This window comes from Megascapheus bottae, chromosome 16 (assembly GCF_031878675.1).
Source record: "Megascapheus bottae isolate mThoBot1 chromosome 16, mThoBot2.hap1, whole genome shotgun sequence".
Lineage (NCBI taxonomy): Eukaryota > Metazoa > Chordata > Mammalia > Rodentia > Geomyidae > Megascapheus > Megascapheus bottae.
The window spans coordinates 273,066-301,040 of record NC_143524.1 but is presented as its reverse complement, the minus strand read 5'-3'; the positions used below and the strand labels follow the sequence as shown (position 1 = coordinate 301,040).

Below are 27,975 nucleotides of genomic sequence, written 5' to 3'. Positions count from 1 at the left end.
ACAGGTGTGGGCCACTGGTGCCTGGCAGTACAGCCCAGTTCTATCCTGCAGGATTCACTCCAGAAATCCAGGGAAGACACCGAAGTCTAGGCACTAGATATTGAGTAACGTACTCAAATGGAAAACCAGCACCAGCAGAGTCCAGGAATCTCATGAGATTTAGCAGACCAGGGAGAAATAGTTCTGATGCCAGCCTTTTCAAAGACCTAGTGTTAGGGTTTGTTTCTCCTTGCTGTGTTAATTTCATGTTGTAGTCCTGGCGTCTAAGCATAGCTGGGTTTCTTGGAGGGCAGGGCACTGAGCGGGTCCCTGTCTGACAAGCACAGAGTGTGGAACTCCAGGAGGCAGCACCACCCAGCCCTTCCTCACAGCCGTGTGGGAGGGGTTATGCTGGTGACTGGCCATCTCCAGGTTGCCTCCTGGCATGTTGCTGTCCTGAGCTTTCTCAATTGTCATCCTTAAAAGGGTGCCAGGCGTGGTGGCTCATCCCTGTTATCCTAGCTACTCAGGAGGTTGAGATCTGAGGATCAAAGTTCAACGAACTAAGCCAGCCTGGGCACAAAGGGACCTGAGACTCTTATCTCCAATTAACCTCTAGAAAATGAGAAGTGGGGCTTGGCTCAAGGGTAGGGCGGTAGCCTTGAGCTGAAGAGCTCAGGGACAGTGCCCAGGCTCAGGGGTAGGGTGGTAGCCTTGAGCTGAAGAGCTCAGGGACAGTACCCAGGCCCAGGGGTGGGGTGGAAGCCTTGAGCTGAAGAGCTCTGGGACAGCGCCCAGGCTCAGAGGTAGGGCGGTAGCTTTGAGCTGAAGAGCTCTGGGACAGCGCCCAGGCTCAGAGGTAGGGCGGTAGCTTTGAGCTGAAGAGCTCTGGGACAGTGCCCAGGCTCGGGGTAGGGCGGTAGCTTTGAGCTGAAGAGCTCTGGGACAGTGCCCAGGCCCAGTTCAAGCCCAATGACCCCCCCCCCCGAAAAAAAAAAAAGTACCTAACTGCTATTTCCTTAAAAAGCTGGAGCCACATTCCAGTTGCAACAAACCCCTCATGAAGAGAAAAACGTGGCTACCAAAACAGTTAAGGTGGAGCTACAGCAGGCAGTGCTCCCATGGGGAAGGGTGGGCCCCGGGGATGTGGCTGACCCCAGCCCAGGTTCCCCTGTTCTCCCTTGCCCTGCTGGCATTTCCCTTGGCTCTCACTTCCTGGGTGCCCAGTAGAAGGGACCAGACAGCGGTTCTGGCACCATTCAGGATTCTGTGGACTCGTGGAGACATCCACTGAAAAAGAATCCTGTGTGCCAGAGCTTACCCTACAGTACCAGCTCCAGCTTCTCAGGAGGCTGAGGTCTGTTGAACACAGTTCAAAGCCAGCTGGGGGCACCCGGGGCTCACACCTGTCATCCTAGCTACTCAGGAGACTGAGATCTGAGGATCGCAGTTCAAAGCCAGCCTGACACTAAAGACTCTGGCACTCTTATCTCAATGAATCACTAGAAAAGCGGAAGTGGTGCTGTGGGTCCAGGGATAGGGCTGTAGTCTTGAGCTGAAGAGCTCAGGGACAGCACTCAGGCCCAGAGTTCAAGCCCCATGACTCACAAAGAAAAAAGCGGTTAGGGCTTGACCTGGAAATGAAGCAGTATAGATAAATGAGAAGAGATGGAAATTATATTAGTTTTAACCAATATCAAAAGAGCTAGATTTGAGGGTAAAAGGTACCAAGACACGTGAAAGGGTATCAATGTATGTGAATTAATGCACCTTCTATATGGCAAATATCATGTAACCCTTTTATTAATTACAATTTAAAAAATGAAAAAAAAAAAGCTAGATTTAAAAGTTAAAACCAGGAAGTAATCTGAAAAAGCACGAAAGCTCCCATCCCACCTTACTCCAGTCCTAGGGCTCGAAATCAGATATTGTCCTTGGACATTTTTTTCCCTCAAGGCTAGTGCTCTGCCACTTGCGCCTCAGGACCACTTCCAACTTCCGGCTTTTCTATGTATGTGTATCAGGGAATTGAACCCTGGTCTTCACGCATGCTAGCCAAGCATTCTACCACTAGGCCAATCTCCTGGCCCCATAAAAAGTTTTTTTTTTTTTTAAAGACCTCTACCAATCTTTTTTTTTGGTCAGTCATGGAGCTTGAACTCAGAGCCTGGGCATTGTCTCGGCGCTCTTTTACACAAGGCTAGTACTCTTCTACTTTGAACCATCCTGCCACTTCTGGTTTTTTTGGTGGTTTATTGGAGATAAAGCGTTTCAAGGACTTTCCTGGCTGGCTTTGAACCTCAATCCTCAGATCGTAACCTTCATAGTAGCTAGAATTACAGGCCTGAGCCACCAGTGCTCCAGTCTATCTTGATTAAAGTGTTGAGATAATTTATATATAATGTAATTATTGATACATTGAGATTTAGTTTTATTGTGTTTTCCAGTCCTGCTGTTTCTGTTTTGTTTCTCCTTTGTTCTCAGTATGAGAGCCAGTTTCCAGGTGCCACAAAACTAAAGAGACATAGGCAGAGCCAGGACTGCACAGGGTGCAAGTTCTTGGAGATTCGCTCACACAGCCTGGGCTGGGGCAGAAGAAAGACAACCACATCATTTTGGTCAAAGGAAGAGCTTGCATATTAAGTGGCCAGAAGGGGCCCCTTCCTGCAGGAGCCTACTTGGACGCCTGTGGAGCACACAGTGTTCCCATACCACCCTAATGGTTCTGTTAGTTTATGACCCGCTGGGGAACTGCAGGGTAAACAGCAGGATAATCGTGGTAAGTCAAGTCTCAGGTAACTGTAGTTGGCTCAGGCAGGGTCCATACACTATTTCCTGCCCCAACAATCTGAGTAGGATTACATGTAGTTGTTGGGTTATGTGAAATGTTTTATGTGCTACATTTTTTTTTTTTTGGTCAGTCGTGGGACTTGAACTCTGGGCCTGAGCATTGTCCCTGAGCTTTTCAGCTCAAGGCGATCCATAGTACCACTTCCGGTTTTCTGGAGATTAATTGGAGATGAGTCTAACAGAGTTTTTAGTGCCCGGGCTGGCTTTGAACTGATCTCAGGCTCCTGAGTGGCTAGGATTGCAGGCATGAGCCACCGCACCTGGCTAAAATGTCCTTTTTTTGTGCTGGGCCCGGGCAGTGTTCCTGAGTTCCTTGCTCAAGGCTGATACTGTAGCACAGCTCTACTTCCAGTTTTGGAGGTTAATTGGCGATAAGGAGACGCATAGGCTTTCCTACCCCAGTTGGCTTCAAACTGCAGTCTCAGCCTCCTGAGTGTTGAGGATCGCAGGCATGAGGCACCAGCACCTTGCTCTCTTTTAAGTTAAATCTGATACTGAAGTCAATTTGTAGTGAAGATCTGAAGCAATGGAAGATCTTAAAACTTGCTTTTGGAGATGTTTTTATATCATTAGAGGTAACTTGATGAGTTGATGCCATGACCAAATAAACCCCCTTCCCTGGTGTTCACAGACTTGAGAAATGTAAACAGTATGTTTGTTGCAAAAACCTAATATGCCAGGAACATAAATATGTAGGTACACTAATGCCAGGGAATACAGCAGTTAAAATGATTAAGTAACATTTTATTACCATGTACAGACCTCATCCATAACTTTATTGAGTAGAATAAGCAGTCTCAGGAAAATAAAGTGCACATTTGTACTGTTTGAAATAATTGAGTTTATTGTTTGGGGATACATACATTTATAGTAAAGTCTAACAAATACAGGAATATTAAAAATGAAATCCAAGTCAAGCAGGACACGGTAGCTCATGCCTGTAAAACAAAACAAAACAAGGAAGAAAGAAATTAAAGCCAGTGCCTATTTTGGGGTGAGATTTCATGATGGATTGGAAAAGACTATTGGAGAAGCACTGGTCAAGGTATTAAGGTAGATGGTAAGTCCTGGTACTCATTTTCTTTTGTGGGTTGTGGGAATTGAACTCTGGGCCTGGGCACTATCCCTGGGCCCTTCAGCTCAAGACTATCACCCTACCCATTGAGCCACAGTGCTACTGCCCATTTTCTAGAGGTAAATTGAAGAGTATCATGGACTTTTGTGCCCCCGCTGGCTTTGAACTGCTATCCTTAGATCTCAGCCTCCTGAGTAACTAGAATTATAGGTGGGAGCCACCGTGGCTGGCTCTGGTACTCATTTCTTAGAAATATTTTGCATATGTCTGAAATACTCAGTGACAAAGCTCACGCATGCCTGCCACACACCCAACTCTCGGGATGCACATTGCCGAGTAATGGGGTTATGTTTGATTTGCCTTTTTTTTTGGCGGAGGGCAGGTGGGGCTTGAGCTCAGAGCCTGAGCACTGTCCTTGGGCTTTTTTCCTCAAGGCTAGCTAGCATTCTACCACCTGAGCCACAGCGCCACTTCCAGCTTTTCAATATATGTGGTATAAGACCTGAATCTTTGTGCATGTGAGGCAGTCCCTCTAATACTAGGCCAAACTGCTGGCCCCGATCTTTTCTCTTTTTTTGCCAGGCCTGGGGCTTGAACTCAAGGCCTGAGCACTGTCCTTGAATTTCCTCAGGTCCTTTTGTGCTCAGGCTAGCTTTGAGCCTTCATCCTCAAATCTCAGCCTTCTGAGAGCTAGGATTACAGGCATGAGCCAACGCGCAACTCTGATTTGCTTATTTTATATTTTCTTTCTTTGCTTTCCTTCCTTCTTTTGTGTGTCATGGGGCTTGAACTCTGTCCTGGGCACTGTCTCTGACCTCTTTAGCACTCTACCACTTTGAACCTCAGCACCACATCCAGTTTTTTTATTCTGCCAGTCCTGGGGCTTGAACTCAGGGCCTGAGCGTTGTCCTTGGGCTTTCCTCAAGTTTAGGCATTTGACTACTCGAGCACTACTTTTCGACGTATGTGGTACTGAGGAATTGAATCAGGGTCTTCACGCATGCTAGGCAAGCACTGTACCACGAGTCCAAACTCCTGGCCCTCACTTCTAATTTTCTGATGGTTAGTTGGAGATAAGAGTCTTAGGGACTTTCATGCCCAGGCTGGCTTTCAACCACAGTCCTCAGATCTCAGCCTCCAGAGTAGCTAAGATTATAGGTGTGATCCACCAGCGCCCAGCAATGTATCATTCTTTTTGTTGTGGGTCATAGGGTTTGAACTCTGAGCCTGGGTGCTGTCCCTGAGCTCTTCAGCTCAAGGCTACCTCCCAACCCCTGGATCTGGGCACTGTCAGAGTTCTTCAGCTCAAGGCTTCTGCCCTACCTTTGAGCCACAGCCCCACTTCCAGGTTTTCTAGTGGTTAACTGGAGATAATAGTCTCAGGTTCTTTTGTGTCTGGGCTGGCTTTGAACCTTGATCCTCAGATCTCACCCTCCTGAGTAGTTAGGATTACAGGCGTGAGCTCGGCTTGCAATAACAGTTTTTCTTTTCTTTTCTTTTTTTTGCCAGTCCTGGGTTTAAGCTCAGGGCCTGAGCACTGTCCTTGGATTTTTCTCAAGGCTAGAACTCTACCACTTGAGCCTCAGCACCACGTCTGTCTTTTTCTAAGTATATGGTACCAAGGAATGGAACCCGGGTCTTCGTGCATGCTAGGCAAGCACTCTACCACTAGGCCAAATTCCCAGCCCGCAATAACAGTTTTTAATGAACAGGTTGCTTTACTAGACACATAAGGAGGGACAGTCCCAACAGGGGTGAGGTCTGGTTTCTTACAGGGTGTGAGGATGGACCTCACTCAGGGTTCAGTGGCAGCTAGGACAGGTCACATTCACTGCCCTTGTCTCTGCCACACTGACCTTCGGGGAGATGTAGCCTCACTGAGGCTGCTGAGGACTTTGGTGGCTACTACCATGCCTTCTCTCCAAGTGCCCCCAGTCTTTTCATCCTCCAGCCCCCTGCTTCTCCAGGAGTCTTTTCCTGAGGGGCTTATCCTCCTCATCCCAACCCATGTCCACCAGAGGGCGGTGGTGTGCCAGCACTTGCTGTGCTAGTGACAAGCCAGCATAGAGCACAGCTTCACAGTGGACACCCTAGGCGACTAGCCTGTTCATTCACTCCTGGATTCTTCCTGCTCAAGTGTGGCCGTTCTCTCCCAAGTTATGAGAACATAACAGAGTTCCTAAGTTGAAACATAAGCATTTGCTGTGTGTGTAGTGGTGCATGTGTGAGCGCATGTACCTGTGCACACTCTCCCCATGAAAGTCCACAACTCTGATGTCCCATGAAGCAGTCAAGGGCCACATGTGGCTCTGAGCACTGGGAGCCCAGCTCACCTGAGATGATGTGAGGACAAAATACCTCCCAGCTTTCTAGGGCTTAGTACTGAATTGTACCAGGTGTTGGTGATTCATGCCTGTAACCACAGGAGGCTGAGATCTGAGGATCATGGTTTGAGGCCAGCCCAGAAAGAAAGTCCATGAGACTCTCAATTAACCACTCCCCCTACACAGACACACACTCACAAAAAGCCAGGAAGTAGCTCTGTGGTTCAAGGGATAGGGCAGTAGCCTTGTGCTAAAGAGCTCAGAGACAGCACCAGGCCCAGAGTTCAAACCCCACAACCAGCACACACCAACACACACACACATACACACACATAAAGCCAGAAGTGCAGGGTGCCTGTGGCTCAGCCTGTCAGGAGGCTGAGATCTGAGGATCACAGTTCAAAACCAGCCCAGGCAGGCACAAAAGTCTAGGAGACTCTTTTTATCTCCAATTAATCACCAGGAAAGTGGAAGTGGTGCTAAGCTCAAGTGATAGAGCTCTAGCCTTAAACTGAAGAGTTCAGGGGCCCCTCCCCCTCCCCCCCAGAACAGACACAAAAACAAAACAGTGACAAAATGAATTCTAGTAGTGGGCTGGGAGTGGGGTCTAGTGGTCAAGTGCTCACCTAGCATGCACAAGGCAGTGGTTGATTCTTTGGTACCACGTATACAGAAAAAACCACAAGTGGTGCTGTGGCTCAAGTAGTAGAGCAGTAGCTTTGATAAAGCTCAAGGACAGGGCAGGACTGGCCAAAAAAACCCAAAAAACAAACTTTCAGTTTGCTGGATTTGGAGTGCAAATATTAAGGCAGCTATATATCTAATTTGTACTATATATGCCCATCACAAACCATGATGCATAGATTGATAAATGATTTACATAAATAAAGTACTCATTATCTGCCTCTGTTCAATAACTTAGTAATAATAAAATTATGCTTTATAACTAGAAATTCACCCACTGTGAGACCAAAGGAAGAGTCTAGAGGAGGAACAAAGGTGCGATGCCTGTGTGCCTTTAATCATATAAAAGAAGACGTACTGAAATGGATTCTAGGAATCAGAGAGGCTTTTGTTTTTTTTTTAAATGGGTCCACGGGCTTGAACTAGTCCTGGGTGTTGTCTGGAGCTTTTCAGCTCAAGGCCAACACCCTGCCCCCCACACACACCCCCAGCCCGGGCACTGTCCCTGAGCTCTTCAGCTCAAGCCTACCTCCCTACCCTGGAGCTAAGCCCCACTTCCCGTTTTGTAGAGGTTAATTGGAGATAAAAGTCTCAGGTCCTTTTGTACCTGGGCTGGCTTTCAATCTGGATCCTCAGATCTCAGCCTCCTGAGTAGCTAGGATTACAGGAGTGAGCCATGTAAGAGGTTTTTTCTCTTTTCTGTTTGTGCATTTATTGGTTTTGGAAATGTGGTGCCGCAGACCGACTCAGCGGGAGTGCGGGGAGACCAAGTCTGGATTCACAGGTCAGGAATGGATTCGGCGATGACAGACACAAACACAAGGGAGGTTCAAAATCTGCTGCGAAGTTTTACTTGTTGAATGTGAGATTACATACAGTCAAAGCAGGAGCATTTTCTTTCAGTTGGCATAAGGTCAAAAGATTACAATCATGTTTAAGAATGGTTACAGGTACATTTTCTAAGTAGAAAAGAAACTTCTCCCTCCCTTCTAAGGAGTTATGGTTAATATGTCAGACTTTGTGGTTAGGCGTCATCCGCCTTGGCATTAATCAATATTAGCTTTGTTTACCATCTGTTCCATTCTAGTTCTTCCTATGATTCTGTTTCTGAGTCAGTAATTATTACCCTGTGCCAGGAATTGTAAAACCTTAAGCCTAAGAGTCCATTGTTGCTGTTCAGTTAGAGCACACCACGGTGCTCTAGCCCTTCTAATCCTTTCCCATGTGATTCATTATGTACTTGCAACATTTACACAAGTAATGCAGATGCATTAAAGGCATATTCAGGCAAACTAACATTTATTACTAATTCAAAGATCATATTTTCCGTTTAGTTTCTAATTGTCTTATTATTAATAGAATGCATTGAGGTCATCAAGGCTGCTGTGGATGTGTCTTGCGCCAGAGTAGCCGGGCATGCACTTTTAGTTCCTGAAGCATCTAGTCGCTCAATCAATTGTTTAGGCCAGTAGCTGGCACAGAATATTACTGCCATACCATCAACTATCAGAAATGAAAAGAGTGTTAAAAGAATCCCAGCACCCAGCATTATGAGCATTCCACGCATATGCCCCGGTCTCTGCCAGGGACCTCCAGGAGGCCTGATCACCTTTGGTGTGAACCTCAGGACTGGCAGCCATTCAAGCTCTTTCTGTTCCATGCTGCACAGACTCCACTGGTGCGGCGCCCGGCACCCCTGACCAGCAGGGAAGAACGGACACCACCCGAGGATCCTTCTTGTATCACGCTTTAATGAAGAGCAACTTGGTTGAAGGGAGAGCTGAAGCAGAGGGGCGCGGGGCAGGGAAATGCAGCTGCTTATAAACAATCAAGGAACGCGGGGCTTTTGCCATTGCCTGCTCTGTTGCCAGGGTCATTTTAAAACTCGGGATTGGTCAGGCCTCTGACGTCATACGCGCAGACTCAGTGGAACGAGCAAAGGCTCCGCACTCGCATACCAAATAAGGAGACAAAGAGCGAGGCAGGGGACAGGCGCAGTCTCGGCCGCTCCGGCTCCCCACACACTGGAGTGGGTGTAGCAATGTGGGGAGGGTGGAATGGTGGAAAAAGGGTGAACAAATGCAGCAGTGGTACTCTTTAGACAGAAAAACAAACTATACAACTTGTATTAGGGGTGAGTGGGAAAAACTAGGAGACAGCAAGGGAAAGGCTAACATTGTCCAAAAAGAGATGGACCATACCTGACTTAGGTACATCACCTTTATAATTTAAAAAACTAAGAACACAAATACATCTGAACTTAAATCAGGAATATATGGCTATGTGGATGTATTAAAACCCTATCAGAAGACCTAGCTTACTGAACAGCAAACCAAGGACTGATACCATCCCTCAGGGTCAGGAGATACAGCAGACACCGGGGTACTGCCGTAAACACTCCCCCTTTGCTGTCTGGACCGAGTAGGCCTGAAACCAGCTCCGGAATTCAAACCAGCTTTACGTTGACTATCTCTGTCCAGGCTCACGGTTATTTTCTGACTGAAGTGCCTCTCTTGGTATCTGTATCAGATACATTCTGTGTGAAGTGTGATGTGTGATCTACCAGATACCATCCGTAATTAGGACTGGAACAAAACAAGCTGCGATCCTCCAGTAGCCACAGCTACCGAGTATTTGTAGCATCTGTTGAGTAAAGGCCACATAAAATTGATATGATCTGTGAGTTTGTTGCTATTCATACAAGGAAGCTGAAGTGTTTCATGGGGGGAAAGAGTTGAAGAGGGACAGGGGAATGGAAGAGGAAGGGTGGGAGAAAAGTCGTTATTCAACGTCTAGAGGACGGACAGGGTAAGGAGTAATGAGAGTGATGGCAGGGATGCACGGCACTTGTAAGCCGATTTAACTGTGACCTGCTTGGACAGGTCCTTAGGGGAGATAAAAGGTCGGGTGCGGCGGCCCGGGCCTGCCATCCTGGCTGCTCGGGAGGCTGAGGTCTGAGGGTCGAGGGTCACAGCCAGCCGGCACCTCCAGTGACCCTCCGGAACAGGGGAGCGGGCTGGGCTCCAGGGCAGAGCTCGGGGACAGCGCCCGGCCCGGAGGTCGGAAGCCGGGGTGTTCTGTCATGTCAGGTCTGGGGAGGCGCAGAGGAAGGGGCGAGCGGCCGTCCAGTGGCTCCGGGCCCGGCTCCCCGCGTCCCCCTCCCGCCCGCCCTCCCGCCCGCCCGGGGGCTCCAGCGCTCCGGGTCAGCCGCAGGGCGGCCAGCCGAGGCCCGGCGGACACTCACCGGCCGCCCCGGCGCAGGCGGGCGGGGCGCGTCCCCGCGCGGGGAAGACGGGCCCGCGTCGGGGGCGTCGGCGCGCACTGACGACGTCATCGCGCCAGCGCGGCTCCTCTCGCGGGGCACTCTGGGACTCGCGCGCCGGGCGCACTCTGGCCCGCCCCCCGCCCCTTGGGCTGCGCTCCGCCCAGGCCGGCGTCCGCCCGAGGTCTCGCGTGGCCGTGACGTCATCGGGCTGTCCCCGGGCCGGAAGGCCGGTGCCCCGCCGCCGCCCGAGCTCGCGCGTCCCTCAGGGCGCGTCCCTCATGGCGCGTCCCTCCCGGCGCTCCGGGGCCCCGCCCGGCTCGCGTCCAGCTCTCCCGAGGTGAGAAGACAGGGCGGCCGCTTCCTTCCGCTCCGTGGCCAGTCCCGGGCCTGTCCTGCGGCTTCCTCCAGGCCGGCGCTCCGGGAATGGACCGGGGCCTCGCGCTGCTAGGCCGGCTGCCCCCCGCCTCCGGGCCCCGAGGCGCGTGTTGAGTCGTTAGCCAGAGGCCGGCAGCCAGCGGGTCCTCTCACCGTCCGCGAAGGCCTGAGAGCAGAGAAAGAACAGCAACAGGACCATCCACCAACTCCCGCCCAAGGAGAGCCGGACTACCGGGGAGCTGGATTGGGACGCCATGGTGACCAGAGAAGCGCCAGGCGATGAACGCCGAGACACTGGGGAGCTAGGAGACAGTCACTTGGCAGAGGTGGCCTGAGTCCCAGGATTACCACCCAAGTCCCGGGCCCTGGAAGTGTGGGCGTCACCCTCCCACATCCGGAAGAAAACACACCAGACGTTATGTGTACATACTCACGTACAAGTTCAGGTATCAGCAGAACTTTTCATCTAGAGAAGAGATGCTTCACCTTTCCAAATTGGGGTATACTTAGAGGCTACTCAGAGGCAGGTGATTCAAGCCGTTTAGGGAGGTAATAGAGGTAGAATTAGAGCATTCTCAATATGCAAAGCTTTCCTAAAGCTATGACATCTACATTTCTCTGAAACAGAGACCTCCTAACTCAACTTGAACTAAGCATTGGCATTCGATGAATGGCCTCTCTCACCTCTAAGCCTTTTAGCACCGTGTAGAGAACTCCCATCACCCAGCAAGAGGCAGTAGGATGGCTGTAGGAAGTCACTTAGACTCTGCCTCCTTCAGAGCAAGCCCTTACCACCCAAGAGTCGACCCTGGAAAGATAGTTTCGGCAGAGGACTTGCCCAGGTCTCCCTTTCAGGATATGAATGGAGGCCTTAGTGGGAAGAGCAGATGAGAGGTGCTGCTTATCAAAGAGCTGTGGGGATATGGTGAGGCCTGGGAGAGGGCTGTCACCTTAAAGAACCAGTGTCTCAAGAGTTATCTGAAAGCTAGGTGTAGTGGCTCATGCCTGTAAATCTTAACTACTCAGGAGGCTGAGATCTGAGGATCAGGATTCAAAGCCAGCTCAGGCACAAAAGGACCAGAGACTTTTTTTTTTTTTTTTGCCAGTCCTGGGCTTACGCTCAGGGCCTGAGCACTGTCCTTGGATTTCTCTCAAGGCTAGAGCTCTACCACTTGAGCCTTAGCACCACTTCCGGCTTTTTTCTAAGTATGTGGTACCGAGGAATTGAACCCGGGTCTTCGTGCATGCTAGGCAAGCACTCTACCACTAGGCCAAACTCCCGGCTCCTGGACCAGAGACTCTTATCTCCAATTAACCTCTAGGAAGCGGGAAGTGGTGCTTGGCTCAAGGGTAGGGTTGTAGCCTTGAGCTAAAGAGCTCAGGGACAGCGCTCAGGCCAGGTTCAAGCCCCATGACCCCTCCCCCCCCCCCCAAAAAAAAAGTTACCTGGAATAACTGCTCTGTTGAGTCTGGACCAGGCGGGATGTCTGGATGTGAGCACAGGAAGTGTGTTTCTGCAGCATTTCAGGTCAGTTTGGTGTCCTGAAAAGTAGGAGGGTAATTGAACAGGTCTCCTGTTAGTGTAGTAAAAACTACACATCTAAATGGCTATAAAGAGATTGATTCAAGTAGACTGTAAGCAGATACTTGCACGAAATGTGGCTGTTGAAAGTTAACATTGTAGTCTTCAAAATTATTCTACATTTGCAGAAAGCCTGTTTCCTAGCAGTGCTATAACAGTTGCTAGCAACTTGTTATTTTATGCTTCTGCAGAAGTCCAAAATGAGTCAGTCTTTGGTGGATGTTAAAATCAAATCAAGGCATCACAGAGTTGTTTCCTTCCAGCATCTACAGGGTGCTTTTTGTCTTTATTGTTTATTTTGCCAGTCCTGGGGCTTGAATCCATTGCCTGGGCACTGTCCTGGAGCTTCTTTTGCTCAGGCTAGCACTTTGTCACTTGAGTCAAAGCACCACTTCTGGCCTTTTCTGTGTATGTGGTACTGAGGAATGGAACCCAGGATTTCATATATGATAGGCTAGCACTCTACCACTTGAGCTGCATTGCCATTTCCTGCGTTTTCTGTGTAGGTTTTACTTGTAAGGTTTGCTGGGAAGGAAAGGAAGCCCTCCCCTCCCCCCCCCCCCAAAAAAAAAGGAAACCAAACTTGCCACATGGTTTAAAAAGAAGAGAGTTTATGGGGATGGGGGGCACAGACTGCAGGCCAGAACAAGTGGAAGTACACAAAGACAGAGGGAAGGAAAATAGAAAAGGAAGACTCATGTTGAACCAGATTATGTAGGGAAAGGCAGTAGGCATGTCCAGAGGGTGCAGTAGTGATCTCAGAGCTAGGAAACATCTCTGTTCTGGGGAAGTCCAGGAAGACCTCAGGAGATGAGTAAGTGAGTCTGGAATCCTTTGCTGACTCACAGTCAGGTGATTAGCAGTCAGGTGATGGTGAAGAGAGGGGGCGGGGCTGTTCTCCCAGGCAGACCAAACAGTACTGACCAATCCACCCAGGGCATCATGTATGCTAGTCAAGCACTCTACCACTAAGCCACAGTCCCAGCCCCTCCTTCATCTCCACAGCTCTTGTCTCTGCCATCTCCTTAGAAAGACTCTTGGTTCTGTAGTTAAGATAGGGCCACCTAGGTAATCTCCCATCTTATCATTTTTTTTAATTAATTTTTTTTTTTTTTTGCCAGTCCTGGGCTTGAGCTCAGGGCCTGAGCACTGTCCTTGGACTTTCTCAAGGCTAGAGCTCTACCACTTGAGCCTCAGCACCACTTCCAGCTTTTTTGTATGTATGTGGGTACCAGGGAATCGAACCCGGGTCTTCGCTCATGCTAGGCAAGCACTTTAACCACTAGGCCAAACTCCTGGCCCTTAAATCTTTTTATTTCAATGTATAGAGGGGTTACAGTTATATTTACCAGATAGAAGGTGCATTACTTCTCACACATTGCTATCCCTTATGTTTTTGTCCCCATTTCCCTCCCCCTACCTACCCCCATCTTATCAACTTTGCTGAAGTTGATTGGAACTGTCTCAGAGACCTCTCTCCACCTTTTGCTCATTCCCTTTCCTCTGTTCGCTCCCTTTTTGAAGTTGCTCTAGTCTCTGCCAGAAACTGGCTGTTAGGAAAATGGGGAATAGAAAAGGAATAGGCTGGGGCTGGGAGTTTGGCCTAGGGATTGAGTGCTTGCCTAGCATGTACGAAGACCCAGGTTCAGTTCCTTGGTACCACATAGAAAAAGGTGGAAGTGGTGCTGTGGCTCAAATGGTAGAGCTTTAGCCTTGAAAAAGCCAAAGGACAGTGCTCAGGCCCTGAATTCAAGGCCCAGGACTGGCAAAAAAAAAAAGGAATAGGTTGAACTGGACCTTCAACAGATGAGAACTGTGTATTGCCAGCGAGGGGCATAGCCCTTCCTATGGGTTTGGAGTTTGTGTTAGGGACTAGATTTGAGGTCCAGCTTATATTGTTCTTAACGGAACCAAAGGAGTAAAATTGGGGTCTAGGGCCAGGTACTTCTGGTTGGGTCCAGAATGGAGTGTCCCGCCTTGGGTGGTGGGGACTTTTAGCTAGGCCTAGGTTGGAGTAATGAGCCAGCGCTCAGGCATGTTTATGCACACCTGGTATCTTGCTTGATCTGGGGGAATAGGTAAAAGCTAATCTTTTACCGGCAGCACCTCATTTTCCTGTATCTAGCAGTGTTGGAAATGAGAATCTCACAGACTTCTGTGCCTGGGCTGGCTTCGAACTGCTATCCTCAGATCTCAGCCTCTTGAGTAGCTTGTATACAGATGTGAGCCACCCAAGCCCAGCTAGATATCAATCTTCTAAGTGGCTAGGATTACAGGCGTGTGGTGTCAAGCCCTGCTGGCTCATGCCTGTAATCCTAGCTACTCAGGAGGCTAAGGACTGAGGATCATGGTTCAAAGCCAGCCTAGACACCAAAGTCCATAAACTATAAACTCTTTCCCTCCAATTAACCACCAGAAAACCAGAAGTGGCACTGAAGCTCAAAGTGGTAGAGCACTGGCCTTGAGTTGAAGAGCTTAGGGACAGTGCTCAGGACCAGAGTTCAAGCCTCATCACTAAAATAAAAATAAAAATTTAAACTTGTAAGGGTTGGGAATTTGGCTCAGTGGAAGAGCACTTACTTAGCATTTGACAGGCCGAGTCTGGTACTCAGCTCTGGGGGCGAAAAATGCTATAAAAAGTGAACTGTAAGATGGACATTGGTGGTTCACAAGTAATCCTAGCTTTTCTGGAGCCTGAGGTCTGAGGATCGTGCCTCAACACCATGCATGGAAAGTCCATGGGACTTTTTAGCTCCTGTTGATCAACAAAAAGCATGAGGTGGAGCCTTGAGCAAAAAAAGCTTAGGAACAGCACCCAGGCCCCGAGCTCAAGTTCCAGGACTGGCAAAAAAAAAAAAAAAAAAGTGAAGAAGAAAAAGGAGCCACGCCACACTGGGAGTCTCCGTGGGCCAGTCAAGGCCTGCCGGCTGTCAGGAGCTGGCAGTGTGCTCTGATTACTTAACCATTTGCCTGCTGATAGGCGCTTAGATGGGGCTGGAATGGCTGCAGAGGCTCCACGTGAGCCCAGCCCCGGGTCTCTGCCCAGACGGTCCCGGGGGGCGGCGCAGCCGAGGGACACCCCAGATCCCAAGGGCTGCGCGTCCAGACCCGGGCCTGGCTGTTGAGGTGGGCGCGGGCTGCCAGGCCGGTCCCGAGGCCTCCTCCGTCCCCGCCGCGCCCGGCTCAGGAGGGCGCATCTGGAGCTCGCCTGGAGCTCCTGGAGGGGACTGGGGAGGAGGGGACCCGGGAGGAGGGGACCGGGGAGGAGGGGACCCCGGGAGGGGGGGACCGGGGAGGAGGGGACCCCGGGAGGGGGGGGACCGGGGAGGAGGGGACCCCGGGAGGGGGGGACCCGGGGAGGAGGGGACCCCGGGAGGGGGGGACCGGGGAGGAGGGGACCCGGGAGGGGGGGACCGGGGAGGAGGGGACCCGGGAGGAGGGGACCGGGGAGGGGGGACCCGGGAGGAGGGGACCCCGGGAGGAGGGGACCGCAACCCCGGAGGGAGGCGGGGAGGCAAGCGGGGAGGCAGGGAGGCGTCTCCGGTCCGGTCCGCCCCCGCCCTGTTCCGTGTTCGTCCCGGAAGAGGCCTTGGGCGGCCGCCGCCCGGACGGGGAGGGGCGGGGACGGGGCGGGCGGAGCCGCCGGGGTGGGGACGCCCGCGGGCCCTGCGCCGCTTCCTCGGGACAGCGACACCGGGCGCCTGGAAACGTGGCTGGCGAGGCGGAGGCCGCAGGTTAGAGGAGCCGGGGTGGCGCGGGAGGGTCGGCGGGGCTGGGAACGGCACGGAGCGGCGCGGGCGGGCGGGAGGGCAGGAGGAGGAGGGAGGGCAGGAGGAGGAGGGAGGGCAGGAGGAGGGCGGGCGGCCTGCTCCCACGCGGTCCTGCCGGCTGGGGCCCGGCCTGGGCGGGGGCAGAAGCAGGGACCTGAAATGGCCCCCAGAGGGTGGGGCTCCTGGGGTCCGGGCGGGGAGGGCGGCCGACGCCCGTTCCCCCCCCCCCCCCCCCCCCCCCGTCCCCCTTCCAGTCTAACCTCCGTCCCCGGCCTGCCCCAGTCCCTGCCCCGCGCCCGGTGCCTCCGCGGCCTCAGGGCCCGAGCGTCGTCCTCGGGCTTCCTCCAGGCGGGGGCTCCGCCGCCTGAGCCTCAGCACCACCCCGGCTTCTTTTCTATGAGTAGAACCCAGAACAGCACTCAGAGCAGAACTCCAACCAGAGCTCAGAACAGAGCAGAAGAGCACTCAGGGCAGAGCAGAACTCCAACCAGAGCTCAGAACAGAGCAGAAGAGCACTCAGGGCAGAGCAGAACTCAAACCAGAGCTCAGAACAGAGCAGAAGAGCACTCAGGGCAGAGCAGAATTCAAACCAGAGCTCAGAACAGAGCAGAAGAGCACTCAGGGCAGAGCAGAATTCAAACCAGAGCTCAGAACTCAAACCAGAGCTCAGGACAGAGCAGAAGAGCACTCAGGGCAGAGCAGCACTCCAACCAGAGCTCAGAACTCCAACCAGAGCTCAGGACAGAGCAGAAGAGCACTCAGGGCAGAGCAGCACTCAAACCAGAGCTCAGAACTCCAACCAGAGCTCAGGACAGAGCAGAAGAGCACTCAGGGCAGAGCAGCACTCAAACCAGAGCTCAGAACTCCAACCAGAGCTCAGGACAGAGCAGAAGAGCACTCAGGGCAGAGCAGCACTCCAACCAGAGCTCAGGACAGAGCAGAAGAGCACTCAGGGCAGAGCAGCACTCAAACCAGAGCTCAGGACAGAGCAGAAGAGCACTCAGGGCAGAGCAGCACTCCAACCAGAGCTCAGAACAGAGCAGAAGAGCACTCAGGGCAGAGCAGCACTCCAACCAGAGCTCAGGACAGAGCAGAAGAGCACTCAGGGCAGAGCAGAACTCCAACCAGAGCTCAGGACAGAGCAGAAGAGCACTCAGGGCAGAGCAGCACTCCAACCAGAGCTCAGAACTCCAACCAGAGCTCAGGACAGAGCAGAAGAGCACTCAGGGCAGAGCAGAACTCAAACCAGAGCTCAGAACTCCAACCAGAGCTCAGGACAGAGCAGAAGAGCACTCAGGGCAGAGCAGCACTCCAACCAGAGCTCAGAACTCCAACCAGAGCTCAGGACAGAGCAGAAGAGCACTCAGGGCAGAGCAGAACTCAAACCAGAGCTCAGAATAGAGCAGAAGAGCACTCAGGGCAGAGCAGAACTCCAACCAGAGCTCAGGACAGAGCAGAAGAGCACTCAGGGCAGAGCAGAACTCCAACCAGAGCTCAGGACAGAGCAGAAGAGCACTCAGGGCAGAGCAGCACTCAAACCAGAGCTCAGAACTCCAACCAGAGCTCAGGACAGAGCAGAAGAGCACTCAGGGCAGAGCAGCACTCAAACCAGAGCTCAGAACTCCAACCAGAGCTCAGGACAGAGCAGAAGAGCACTCAGGGCAGAGCAGCACTCAAACCAGAGCTCAGAACTCCAACCAGAGCTCAGGACAGAGCAGAAGAGCACTCAGGGCAGAGCAGCACTCAAACCAGAGCTCAGAACTCCAACCAGAGCTCAGGACAGAGCAGAAGAGCACTCAGGGCAGAGCAGCACTCAAACCAGAGCTCAGGACAGAGCAGAAGAGCACTCAGGGCAGAGCAGCACTCAAACCAGAGCTCAGAATAGAGCAGAAGAGCACTCAGGGCAGAGCAGAACTCAAACCAGAGCTCAGAACAGAGCAGAAGAGCACTCAGGGCAGAGCAGCACTCAAACCAGAGCTCAGAACTCAAATCAGAGCTCAGAACAGAGCAGAACTTGGAACCGAGTGGAGCTTAGACAGACGGAACTTGGAATGTGTTCCCTTCCCCACCCACCCAGTGCCGCCAGCGTAGCATGGGTCACTTCTTCTAGCCGGCTGTGGGCTGCCCACATGTCACTCCGGCTGGCAGCCTGGTGTATGCTCAGGGACGGTGGGCACAGATGGCCATTCCACAGGGACAGACTTCCATTCCGGTGTGGCAGGTGAGGACTTTGGGGACCCCTTCCTCAGCCAGTGCCTGCCTTGTTATGTTAGGCTCTGTGCCTGTCCCTCTTTGGTGTCAATTTGTGACCTGGCTCCCCCTCGGCCTAGCTGGATAGAGGCCTGGCTTCTCTGTGGGTGGGAACTGAGTTGGCCAGGGCTGCCTGGTCTGCAGGGGCTTGGCAGCTGGTGGCCTGACTGGCTGCCCGTCAAGGTTCCACCTCTGCAGCCCCTGCCTCTTTGCCTTGCTCCAGGTACTGTGTGCCTTCCCGCCCTGCTTCGAGACAGAGGCCACAACAACCTGAGGACTGCCTAGTCCAGGGTTGTGGCTTCCCACAGGGTCTCCAGCTTTGTGGATGGCAGGGTGGGCTGTGGGCTGTGTGCCTGTGCTTAGAGCAGAATGCAGGCCAAGTGGACAGCAAGTTCCCACACTGGGTACGTGCTCCCCTGATGGGGTCTCAAGGCCAGAGCCCCCACCCTTGTCCAGTCAGATGCGGCAGTGTCTTCCCAGGCCGGATCTGCCATCCTCATGTTCTAGCCAGAGGTATTCTTGGAGACAGGTGAGGCAGGCACCTCTGCTCTACAGCCATGGCTGCCCAGCTCTGCCACCTATGGTGGCCTTTTCTTGGGGAGCCATGGGCCGAGCCCCTCCCTGTCACACAGGTGGCTCCTGGAGGCCATGTGTGTGGAAGCATTGCCAAGGAGAGGCTGGGCCCTTTTGGAAAGGTGTGCTCTTGTGGCCCCATTTGGACGGACTCCTCCCATTCATACGTCCGGCCTGTCATGAGTTTGTAAAGTCCTCTCTTCCCTTTTGCTCAGACAACACCGTGTGCCCACCATGAGTCTCGACATCCAGTGTGAGCAGCTGAGTGACTCCCGGTGGACTGAGCTCCTCCCCCTCGTCCATCAGTACCAAGTGGTCAGGTATGGCGCCCTAGAGTCTGGAAAGCCTGTGTGTCCTGGGGTCCTGTCTGGCTGTGCGCTGGTGGGGAATGGCCCCCCGGGGCCACTGTTCTGTTGCGCTTCTCCACTGGCTGTTTGCAGGTCAGGGTCATCTGAAACTCTGCCCAAACCTGTTTCCACTCAGATCTTTGCTGCCAGATTCAGCCTTTGTTGGCGGCTCTTCCTGGTCTCAGGCTTGTGCCTTTTGACATTGATTTCCTCACACTGACAGGTTGCCGTTTTTCTATGATAAGAGCTGCCTGTCCTGCTTGCATTGATCCAGTTATTCATGTAGTTGGGACAGACAGGAAAGCAGTTTATGTCACTAAACTGGAGTCTGCGCTCCTTCATTGTGCTCAGGTGTGGATCTGACCATGTGTGCTGTCCCCTTCAGAAAGACATAGAGCAGTTGGACATATCTCCATTCCTACTCTTTGGTGATACTTTTCTCCCTACTGCGGAGGGGGAACCCGGGCCCTGAACTGTGTCCCGAGCATGTGCTTAACCTTGAGCCGCCTACCTCCTTGACTGCCAGCATTTCTGATAGTCACTGGTCACACACACAATTTAAAGAGCCAGGTATGATGGTTTAAGCCTGTAATTCTAGGAGGCAGAAGCAGAAGGATCTTGAGGTGGAGCCAAAGACTACACAGCAAGTTCCAGGTCAGGGTGGTCTACATTAAAATAACACTAACACTAATATTGCTATCAGCATTGCTATTCAAGAACTTTACAATTTAATTTACATCCATTCCAAGTTGTAAATGCTAGTCTTTCCCCCAATAAAAAGACCATTAACTTAAAAAGAAAAAAAAAAGTGAGTGTGTGTGTGTGTGTGTGTGTATGTGTGTGTTTGTGTGTGTATATGTGTGTGTATGTGATGTGTACGCGTGTGTGTATGTGTATGTGTGTGTATGTTGTGTATGTGTGTATGTGTGTGTACGTGTGTGTACGTGTGTGTTTGTGTGTATGTGTGTATGTTGTGTATGTGTGTGTATGTGTGTGTGTACGTGTGTGTATGTATGTGTGTGTATGGTGTGTGTGTGTGTGTGTGTGTGTGTGTGTGTGTGTGTGTATGCACTGATCCTGGGGCTTGAACTCAGGGCCTAGGCACTGTCTCTGAGCTTCTTTTTACTCAAGGCTAGTGCTCTACCACTTGAGCCACAGTGCTACTTCCAGCTTTCCTGAATAGTTTATTGGAGATAAGAGTCTCATGGAGTTTTCTCCTGGGCTGGCTTCAAACCGAGATCCTCAGATTCTGGTTTCCTGAGTAGCTAGGATTATAGGCATGAGCCACTGGCGCTTAGCCACTACTGGCTTTTGGTGGTTAATTGGAGATAGTCTGCTGGGGCCAGGGGTGTAAGCACGCACAAAGTCCTGGGTTCGATTCCTCGGTACCACATACATAGAAAAAGCCAGAAGTGGTGCTGTGGCTCAAGTGGCAGAGCTCTATTGAGAAAGCTCAAGGATAGTGCCCAGGCCCTGAGTTCAAGCCCCAGGATTGATAAGAAAGAAAAGAGAGAGAGAGAGAGAGAGAGAGAGAGAGAGAGAGAGAGAGAGAGAGAGAGAGAGAGAGAGAGAGAGAGAGGAGAGAGGTCTCCTGGCCTTTCCTGTCAGGACTGGCTTTGAACCATGTTCCTTGATTCCAGCCACTCGAGTAGCTAGCACTGTAGGCATGGCCTCTGGTACCTTTGGGTCTCTTAGCCTGATAATGGGTCATAGTCGATTGCATGAGGCGATGGTTGAGCTTGCAGCCGGTGTCATGTGGGGTGACTTGGGGGTTCTGTTCCCAGGCTGAACGACTGTGGTCTCTCGGAGGCGCGGTGCAGGGACCTCAGCTCTGCGCTCCAGGCCAACCCCGCCCTGACGGAGCTGAGCCTGCGCACCAATGACCTGGGAGACTCGGGCGTGCGCCTGGTGCTGCAGGGCCTGCAGAGCCCCACCTGCAAGATCCGGACGCTGAGGTGAGGCCCAGCCCTGGCACAGCATGGCCCAGACAGAACTGTGGCGGGTGGTGGTGGGGTGCAGAGGGCCTCCAGAGGCCGCAGGTGGGCAGATGGGAGCACCAGGTCCTCCCAGCTCCAACTAGAGGTGACAGGCATGGAGCTTCCACTGCAGGGACAGGGCTCCCTCCAGCCTCATCCCGGTGTCTGGCTCCACTGGGTCTCTCCTAGCGCCCCTGCTACCCTCCTGCAGGAGAGGGAGGGCGCAGCCCTAGGGCTGCTGGGGAGCTGCTAGAGCGTGTCTTCCAGCCTGCAGAACTGCGGGCTGACGGCGGCCGGCTGCGAGGTCCTGTCCGGCGTTCTGCGCTCCCTGCCGACCCTGCGTGAGCTGCATCTCAGTGACAACCCCTTTGGAGACACTGGCCTGCAGCTGCTCTGTGAGGGGCTCCTGGACCCTCAGTGCCACCTGGAGAAGCTGCAGTGAGTGTGGTCTAAGCTTCCTGTTGTCCCACCCCAGTGCCCAACTAAGAACACCCAAGCCTTCCATCAGGATGTAGCCTCAAGGACCGTTGAGGAGACTTTGGGGGTCCTCTGGTCCGTGGTACTGCTCTGGGATGCCGGGGCTCCCCTCTGCCACGGGCTGCCAGCTGGTCTAACTTGGCCACGGGCACAGGTGTGGGCTCAGGTGTGGGCACCGGCCGGCATTGGTGTGGGAGATGTAGATGGCTCACAGTGGAAGGGGCAGTGGTCTGTTTATGGGTGTCATACCTTTCTTCCGGGTCTGGGAGACCCCCAGTTAGAGACGGGGCTCTTGGGTAGTGAGGGTTTCCCAGAGGAATGCCAAGTCTTCATAGACTGAAAACACTGGACACCGGCTGTCTCAGATGACGGCCCTGGGGCAGGGGTGGGGGCGGGGGGGGGGCTGCGGCCTGGAGAAAGGCTGGGAGGTCAGATACCAGCACTCCCTTGTGTGGCCCCAGTGCCGCCCTTCTATTGCTCCTGCATCTGTTGAACCCCCTCCCCGCCCCTGCAGACTGGAGTACTGCAGGCTCACAGCCGCCAGCGGTGACGCCCTGGCCGCGGTGCTCCGGGCCAAGCCAGATTTCAAGGAGCTGGTGGTGAGCAACAACGACCTCGGTGAGGCTGGGGTCCGAGTGCTGTGCCGGGGCTTGAAGGAGGCTGCCTGCCAGCTGGAGACGCTCAAGTACGTCCCAGGCCAGAGGGCTCCGGGTGGGGCGGGACCCCAGGGCTCTTCTCAGGCGTGTCCTGTGCCTCCAGGATGGAGAACTGTGGCATCACGTCAGCCAGCTGCCGGGATCTGTGCGACGCGATCGCCAAGGCTGCGCTGCAGGAGCTGGACCTGGGCAGCAACAAGCTGGGCAATGCAGGACTTGCTGTGCTGTGCCCCGGGCTGCTGCTCCCCAGCTGCAGGCTCAGGACTCTGTGGTGAGTTGGCTGCCAGCCTCCCCTGAGGCGTGAAGGGAAGCCGGGGGCCGCTGCCCTTGTGCTGGGGACCCGGGGTGGCTGAGGGATGTCTTCAGGAGTCACCCATGTCCACAGGCTCTGGGAGTGTGACATCACCAGTGAGGGCTGCAGGGAGCTGTGTGGCCTCATCCGGGCCAAGCAGAGCCTGAAGGAACTCAGCGTGGCCAGCAACGATCTGGGAGATGAGGGCGCCCGGCTGCTGTGTGAGAGCCTGCTGGAGCCCAGCTGCCACTTGGAATCGCTGTGGTGAGGGCGCTGAGGGGCTGGAGGCTTCCCCAGGAAGGAGAGGAGCCGGGGTCTGCAGGCTCAGGGGCCTGATTGGGTCTTGGCGGTGCCAGCAGATCCAGCGCAGAGCATTGGTGCAGCTGCACAGATGAGAGCAGGGATGGCAGCCAGCGTGGGGCAGAGGACGGGAGTTCCCGTGGGAGATGTCTCTGCCTGTCCACAGGGGATGTCCAGGGTCAGGCGCGGCGCTGGGCCTCCCTTGGTCTAGCCGGGCTCCGTCTGTCCTCACAGGGTGAAGGCTTGCAACCTCACAGCTGCCTGCTGTCCCTATTTCCGGTCAGTGTTGGCGCAGAACAGGTCTCTTCTGGAGCTTCAGATCAGTGACAATAAGCTGGGTGACACAGGTGTGTGTGAGCTCTGCGAGGGCCTGAGCCAGCCTGGCACCGTGCTGCGTGTGCTCTGGTAAGTGCCGTGCCCCTGTGTGTGGGGGAGGAGGGAGGGGGAGGAGGGGGAGGAGATGCTCTGCGAGGGCCTGAGCCAGCCTGGCACTGCTGCGTGTGCTCTGGTGAGTGCCGTGCCCCTGTGTGTGTGGGGGAGGAGGGAGGGGGAGGAGGGGGAGGAGATGCTCTGCGAGGGCCTGAGCCAGCCTGGCACTGCTGCGTGTGCTCTGGTGAGTGCCGTGCCCCTGTGTGTGTGGGGGAGGAGGGAGGGGGAGGAGGGGGAGGAGATGCTGTGTGAGGGCCTGAGCCAGCCTGGCACTGCTTCGTGTGCTCTGGTGAGTGCAGTGCCCCTGTGTGTGGGGGGGGAGGGAGGGGGAGGAGGGGGAGGAGATGCTGTGTGAGGGCCTGAGCCAGCCTGGCACTGCTGCGTGTGCTCTGGTGAGTGCCGTGCCCCTGTGTGTGGGGGAGGAGGGAGGGGGAGGAGGGGGAGGAGATGCTCTGTGAGGGTCTGAGCCAGCCTGGCACTGCTCCCTGTGCTCTGGTGAGTGCAGTGCCCCTGTGTGTGGGGGGGAGGAGGGAGGGGGAGGAGGGGGAGGAGATGCTCTGTGAGGGCCTGAGCCAGCCTGGCACTGCTCCCTGTGCTCTGGTGAGTGCAGTGCCCCTGTGTGTGGGGGGGAGGAGGGAGGGGGAGGAGGGGGAGGACATGCTGTGTGAGGGCCTGAGCCAGCCTGGCACTGCTCCGTGTGCTCTGGTGAGTGCAGTGCCCCTGTGTGTAGGGGAGGAGGGAGGGGGAGGAGGGGGAGGAGATGCTCTGTGAGGGCCTGAGCCAGCCTGGCACCGTGCCAAGCCCCACTTCCCTATTTCTAGAGGTTAACTGGAGATAAGAGTCTCAGGTCCTTTGTGCCGGGGCTGGCTTTGAACCTTGGTCCTCAGACTTCAGCCTCTTGAGTAGCTGGGAAGACAGGCGTGAGCCACCACACCCGGCTTGTTCACTCTTTTCTCATCTCTCATTCTTCCCTCTTTGGACCCAGCTGAGCTGGGGGTTTTTTTGGCAGCACTGGGGACCAACCCAGAGTCTCATCAGGGTGGTGCTGTGTGGACAGTGCCTCAGGGCTGTCTTCCTCCCTGTGGAGGGAGCTGTTGGCTGGCACCCTCTAAGCCCAGCTGAGGGAAGGGGTACACAGGGAAGGGGTTCACGCACCTGCTCTCCTTTGGTGGGAAAAGGGGCCATGCAAGGACTGTGCCATGCGGCCAATGCTGTAGTCCCCACTTGGCTGACCTGTGGAGCACAGGGGCTGCTCCAGGGTCTGGGCGTGTGTGGGGCAATCCAGACCCAGGCCCCTGAGCTGGCATGTAGCACTGCTGGGCACAACCTCGCCTGACCTCCTTCCTCCCTTCCCAGGCTGGGGGACTGTGACGTGACCGACAACGGCTGCAGCAGCCTGGCATCAGCTCTGCAGGCCAATCACAGCCTGCGGGTGTTGGAGCTCAGCAACAACTGCATGGGGGACCCTGGCATTCAGCAGCTGATAGAGAGCGTCAGGCAGCCTGGCTGTGCCCTGGAGAAACTAGTGTAAGCAGGTGCAGGGTGAGGGCTCAGTGGAGGGGAGGAAGGTGGAGGAGTGAATGGGATGAGGATCAGTGGAGGAGGAAGGTGGAGGAGTGAGTGGGATGACGACTCACTGGAGGAGGAAGGTGGAGGAGTGAATGGGATGAGGACTCAGTGGAGGAGGAAGGTGGAGGAGTGAATGGGATGAGGGACTCAGTGGAGGAGGAAGGTGGAGGAGTGAATGGGGTGAAGACTCAGTGGAGGAGGAAGGTGGAGGAGTGAATGGGATGAGGATCAGTGGAGGAGGAAGGTGGAGGAGTGAATGGGATGAGGATCAGTGAGGAGGAAGGTGGAGGAGTGAATGGGATGAGGACTCAGTGGAGGAGGAAGGTGGAGGAGTGAATGGGATGAGGATCAGTGGAGGAGGAAGGTGGAGGAGTGAATGGGATGAGGATCAGTGGAGGAGGAAGTTGGAGCAGTGAATGGGGTGAGGATCAGTGGAGGAGGAAGGTGGAGGAGTGAATGGGATGAGGATCAGTGGAGGAGGAAGGTGGAGGAGTGAATGGGGTGAGGATCAGTGCAGGAGGAAGGTGGAGGAGTGAATGGGATGAGGATCAGTGGAGGAGGAAGGTGGAGGAGTGAATGGGGTGAGGACTCAGTGGAGGAGGAAGGTGGAGGAGTGAATGGGATGAGGATCAGTGGAGGAGGAAGGTGGAGGAGTGAATGGGATGAGGACTCAGTGGAGGAGGAAGGTGGAGGAGTGAATGGGATGAGGATCAGTGGAGGAGGAAGGTGGAGGAGTGAATGGGATGAGGATCAGTGGAGGAGGAAGGTGAAGGAGTGAATGGGATGAGGATCAGTGGAGGAGGAAGGTGGAGGAGTGAATGGGATGAGGATCAGTGGAGGAGGAAGGTGGAGGAGAGAATGGGGTGAGGACTCAGAAGAGGAGGAAGGTGGAGGAGTGAATGGGGTGAGGATCAGTGGAGGAGGAAGGTGGAGGAGTGAATGGGGTGAGGATCAGTGGAGGAGGAAGGTGGAGGAGTGAATGGGGTGAGGATCAGTGGAGGAGGAAGGTGGAGGAGTGAATGGGGTGAGGATCAGTGGAGGAGGAAGGTGGAGGAGTGAATGGGATGAGGACTCAGTGGAGGAGGAAGGTGGAGGAGTGAATGGGGTGAGGATCAGTGGAGGAGGAAGGTGGAGGAGTGAGTGGGGTGAGGATCAGTGGAGGAGGAAGGTGGAGGAGTGAATGGGATGAGGATCAGTGGAGGAGGAAGGTGGAGGAGTGAATGGGGTGAGGATCAGTGGAGGAGGAAGGTGGAGGAGTGAGTGGGATGAGGATCAGTGGAGGAGGAAGGTGGAGGAGTGAATGGGATGAGGATCAGTGGAGGAGGAAGGTGGAGGAGTGAATGGGGTGAGGACTCAGTGGAGGAGGAAGGTGGAGGAGTGAATGAGATGAGGATCAGTGGAGGAGGAAGGTGGAGGAGTGAATGGGATGAGGACTCAGTGGAGGAGGAAGGTGGAGGAGTGAGTGGGATGAGGACTCAGTGGAGGAGGAAGGTGGAGGAGTGAGTGGGATGAGGATCAGTGGAGGGGGAAGGTGGAGGAGTGAATGAGATGAGGATCAGTGGAGGAGGAAGGTGGAGGAGTGAATGGGATGAGGATCAGTGGAGGAGGAAGGTGGAGGAGTGAATGGGATGAGGATCAGTGGAGGAGGAAGGTGGAGGAGTGAATGGGATGAGGATCAGTGGAGGAGGAAGGTGGAGGAGAGAATGGGGTGAGGACTCAGTGGAGGAGGAAGGTGGAGGAGTGAATGGGGTGAGGACTCAGTGGAGGAGGAAGGTGGAGGAGTGAGTGGGATGAGGATCAGTGGAGGAGGAAGGTGGAGGAGTGAATGGGATGAGGATCAGTGGAGGAGGAAGGTGGAGGAGTGAATGGGATGAGGATCAGTGGAGGAGGAAGGTGGAGGAGTGAATGGGATGAGGATCAGTGGAGGAGGAAGGTGGAGGAGTGAATGGGGTGAGGACTCAGTGGAGGAGGAAGGTGGAGGAGTGAATGGGGTGAGGACTCAGTGGAGGAGGAAGGTGGAGGAGTGAATGGGATGAGGATCAGTGGAGGAGGAAGGTGGAGGAGTGAATGGGATGAGGATCAGTGGAGGAGGAAGGTGGAGGAGTGAATGGGATGAGGATCAGTGGAGGAGGAAGGTGGAGGAGTGAATGGGATGAGGATCAGTGGAGGAGGAAGGTGGAGGAGTGAATGGGATGAGGATCAGTGGAGGAGGAAGGTGGAGGAGTGAATGGGGTGAGGACTCAGTGGAGGAGGAAGGTGGAGGAGTGAATGGGGTGAGGACTCAGTGGAGGAGGAAGGTGGAGGAGTGAATGGGATGAGGATCAGTGGAGGAGGAAGGTGGAGGAGTGAATGGGATGAGGATCAGTGGAGGAGGAAGGTGGAGGAGTGAATGGGATGAGGATCAGTGGAGGAGGAAGGTGGAGGAGTGAATGGGGTGAGGATCAGTGGAGGAGGAAGGTGGAGGAGTGAATGGGATGAGGATCAGTGGAGGAGGAAGGTGGAGGAGTGAATGGAATGAGGATCAGTGGAGGAGGAAGGTGGAGGAGTGAATGGGGTGAGGATCAGTGGAGGAGGAAGGTGGAGGAGTGAATGGGGTGAGGATCAGTGGAGGAGGAAGGTGGAGGAGTGAATGGGATGAGGATCAGTGGAGGAGGAAGGTGGAGGAGTGAATGGGGTGAGGATCAGTGGAGGAGGAAGGTGGAGGAGTGAATGGGGTGAGGATCAGTGGAGGAGGAAGGTGGAGGAGTGAATGGGGTGAGGACTCAGTGGAGGAGGAAGGTGGAGGAGAGAATGGGGTGAGGACTCAGTGGAGGAGGAAGGTGGAGGAGTGAATAGGATGAGGATCAGTGGAGGAGGAAGGTGGAGGAGTGAATGGGATGATGATCAGTGGAGGAGGAAGGTGGAGGAGTGAATGGGATGAGGATCAGTGGAGGAGGAAGGTGGAGGAGTGAATGGGATGAGGGCTCAGTGGAGGAGGAAGGTGGAGGAGTGAATGGGGTGAGGATCAGTGGAGGAGGAAGGTGGAGGAGTGAATGGGATGAGGATCAGTGGAGGAGGAAGGTGGAGGAGTGAATGGGATGAGGACTCAGTGGAGGAGGAAGGTGGAGGAGTGAATGGGATGAGGGCTCAGTGGAGGAGGAAGGTGGAGGAGTGAATGGGATGAGGACTCAGTGGAGGAGGAAGGTGGAGGAGTGAGTGGGAT

At 54.2% G+C, this 27,975-nt stretch overlaps 1 protein-coding gene and 1 long non-coding RNA gene across 3 annotated transcripts in view; both read left to right on the top strand.

Moving 5' to 3' along the window:
* The first annotated feature begins 10,696 nt into the window (after positions 1–10,696).
* Rnh1 (ribonuclease/angiogenin inhibitor 1) overlaps positions 10,697–27,975 on the top strand; it is a 41,604-nt gene continuing 24,325 nt past the window's right edge. Inside the window, exons 1-9 of one of the 2 annotated variants that reach the window (XM_090347077.1) lie at positions 10,697–10,998; positions 18,943–19,047; positions 20,859–21,029; positions 21,318–21,488; positions 22,042–22,212; positions 22,287–22,454; positions 22,569–22,739; positions 23,010–23,180; positions 24,561–24,731. In XM_090347077.1, coding sequence (XP_090203203.1) covers positions 18,962–19,047; positions 20,859–21,029; positions 21,318–21,488; positions 22,042–22,212; positions 22,287–22,454; positions 22,569–22,739; positions 23,010–23,180; positions 24,561–24,731 — 1,280 coding nt within the window. In that variant the 5' untranslated portion in view covers positions 10,697–10,998; positions 18,943–18,961. Of the gene's footprint in view, positions 10,999–15,787; positions 15,869–18,942; positions 19,048–20,858; positions 21,030–21,317; positions 21,489–22,041; positions 22,213–22,286; positions 22,455–22,568; positions 22,740–23,009; positions 23,181–24,560; positions 24,732–27,975 lie in introns of those variants that run through there. The other variant, XM_090347076.1, reaches the window with a different exon arrangement.
* Positions 24,745–27,974, top strand: LOC150052175 (uncharacterized). The gene is made up of 3 exons (XR_016537993.1): positions 24,745–24,772; positions 27,713–27,753; positions 27,834–27,974. It is a non-coding gene; the product is annotated as an uncharacterized LOC150052175 (long non-coding RNA).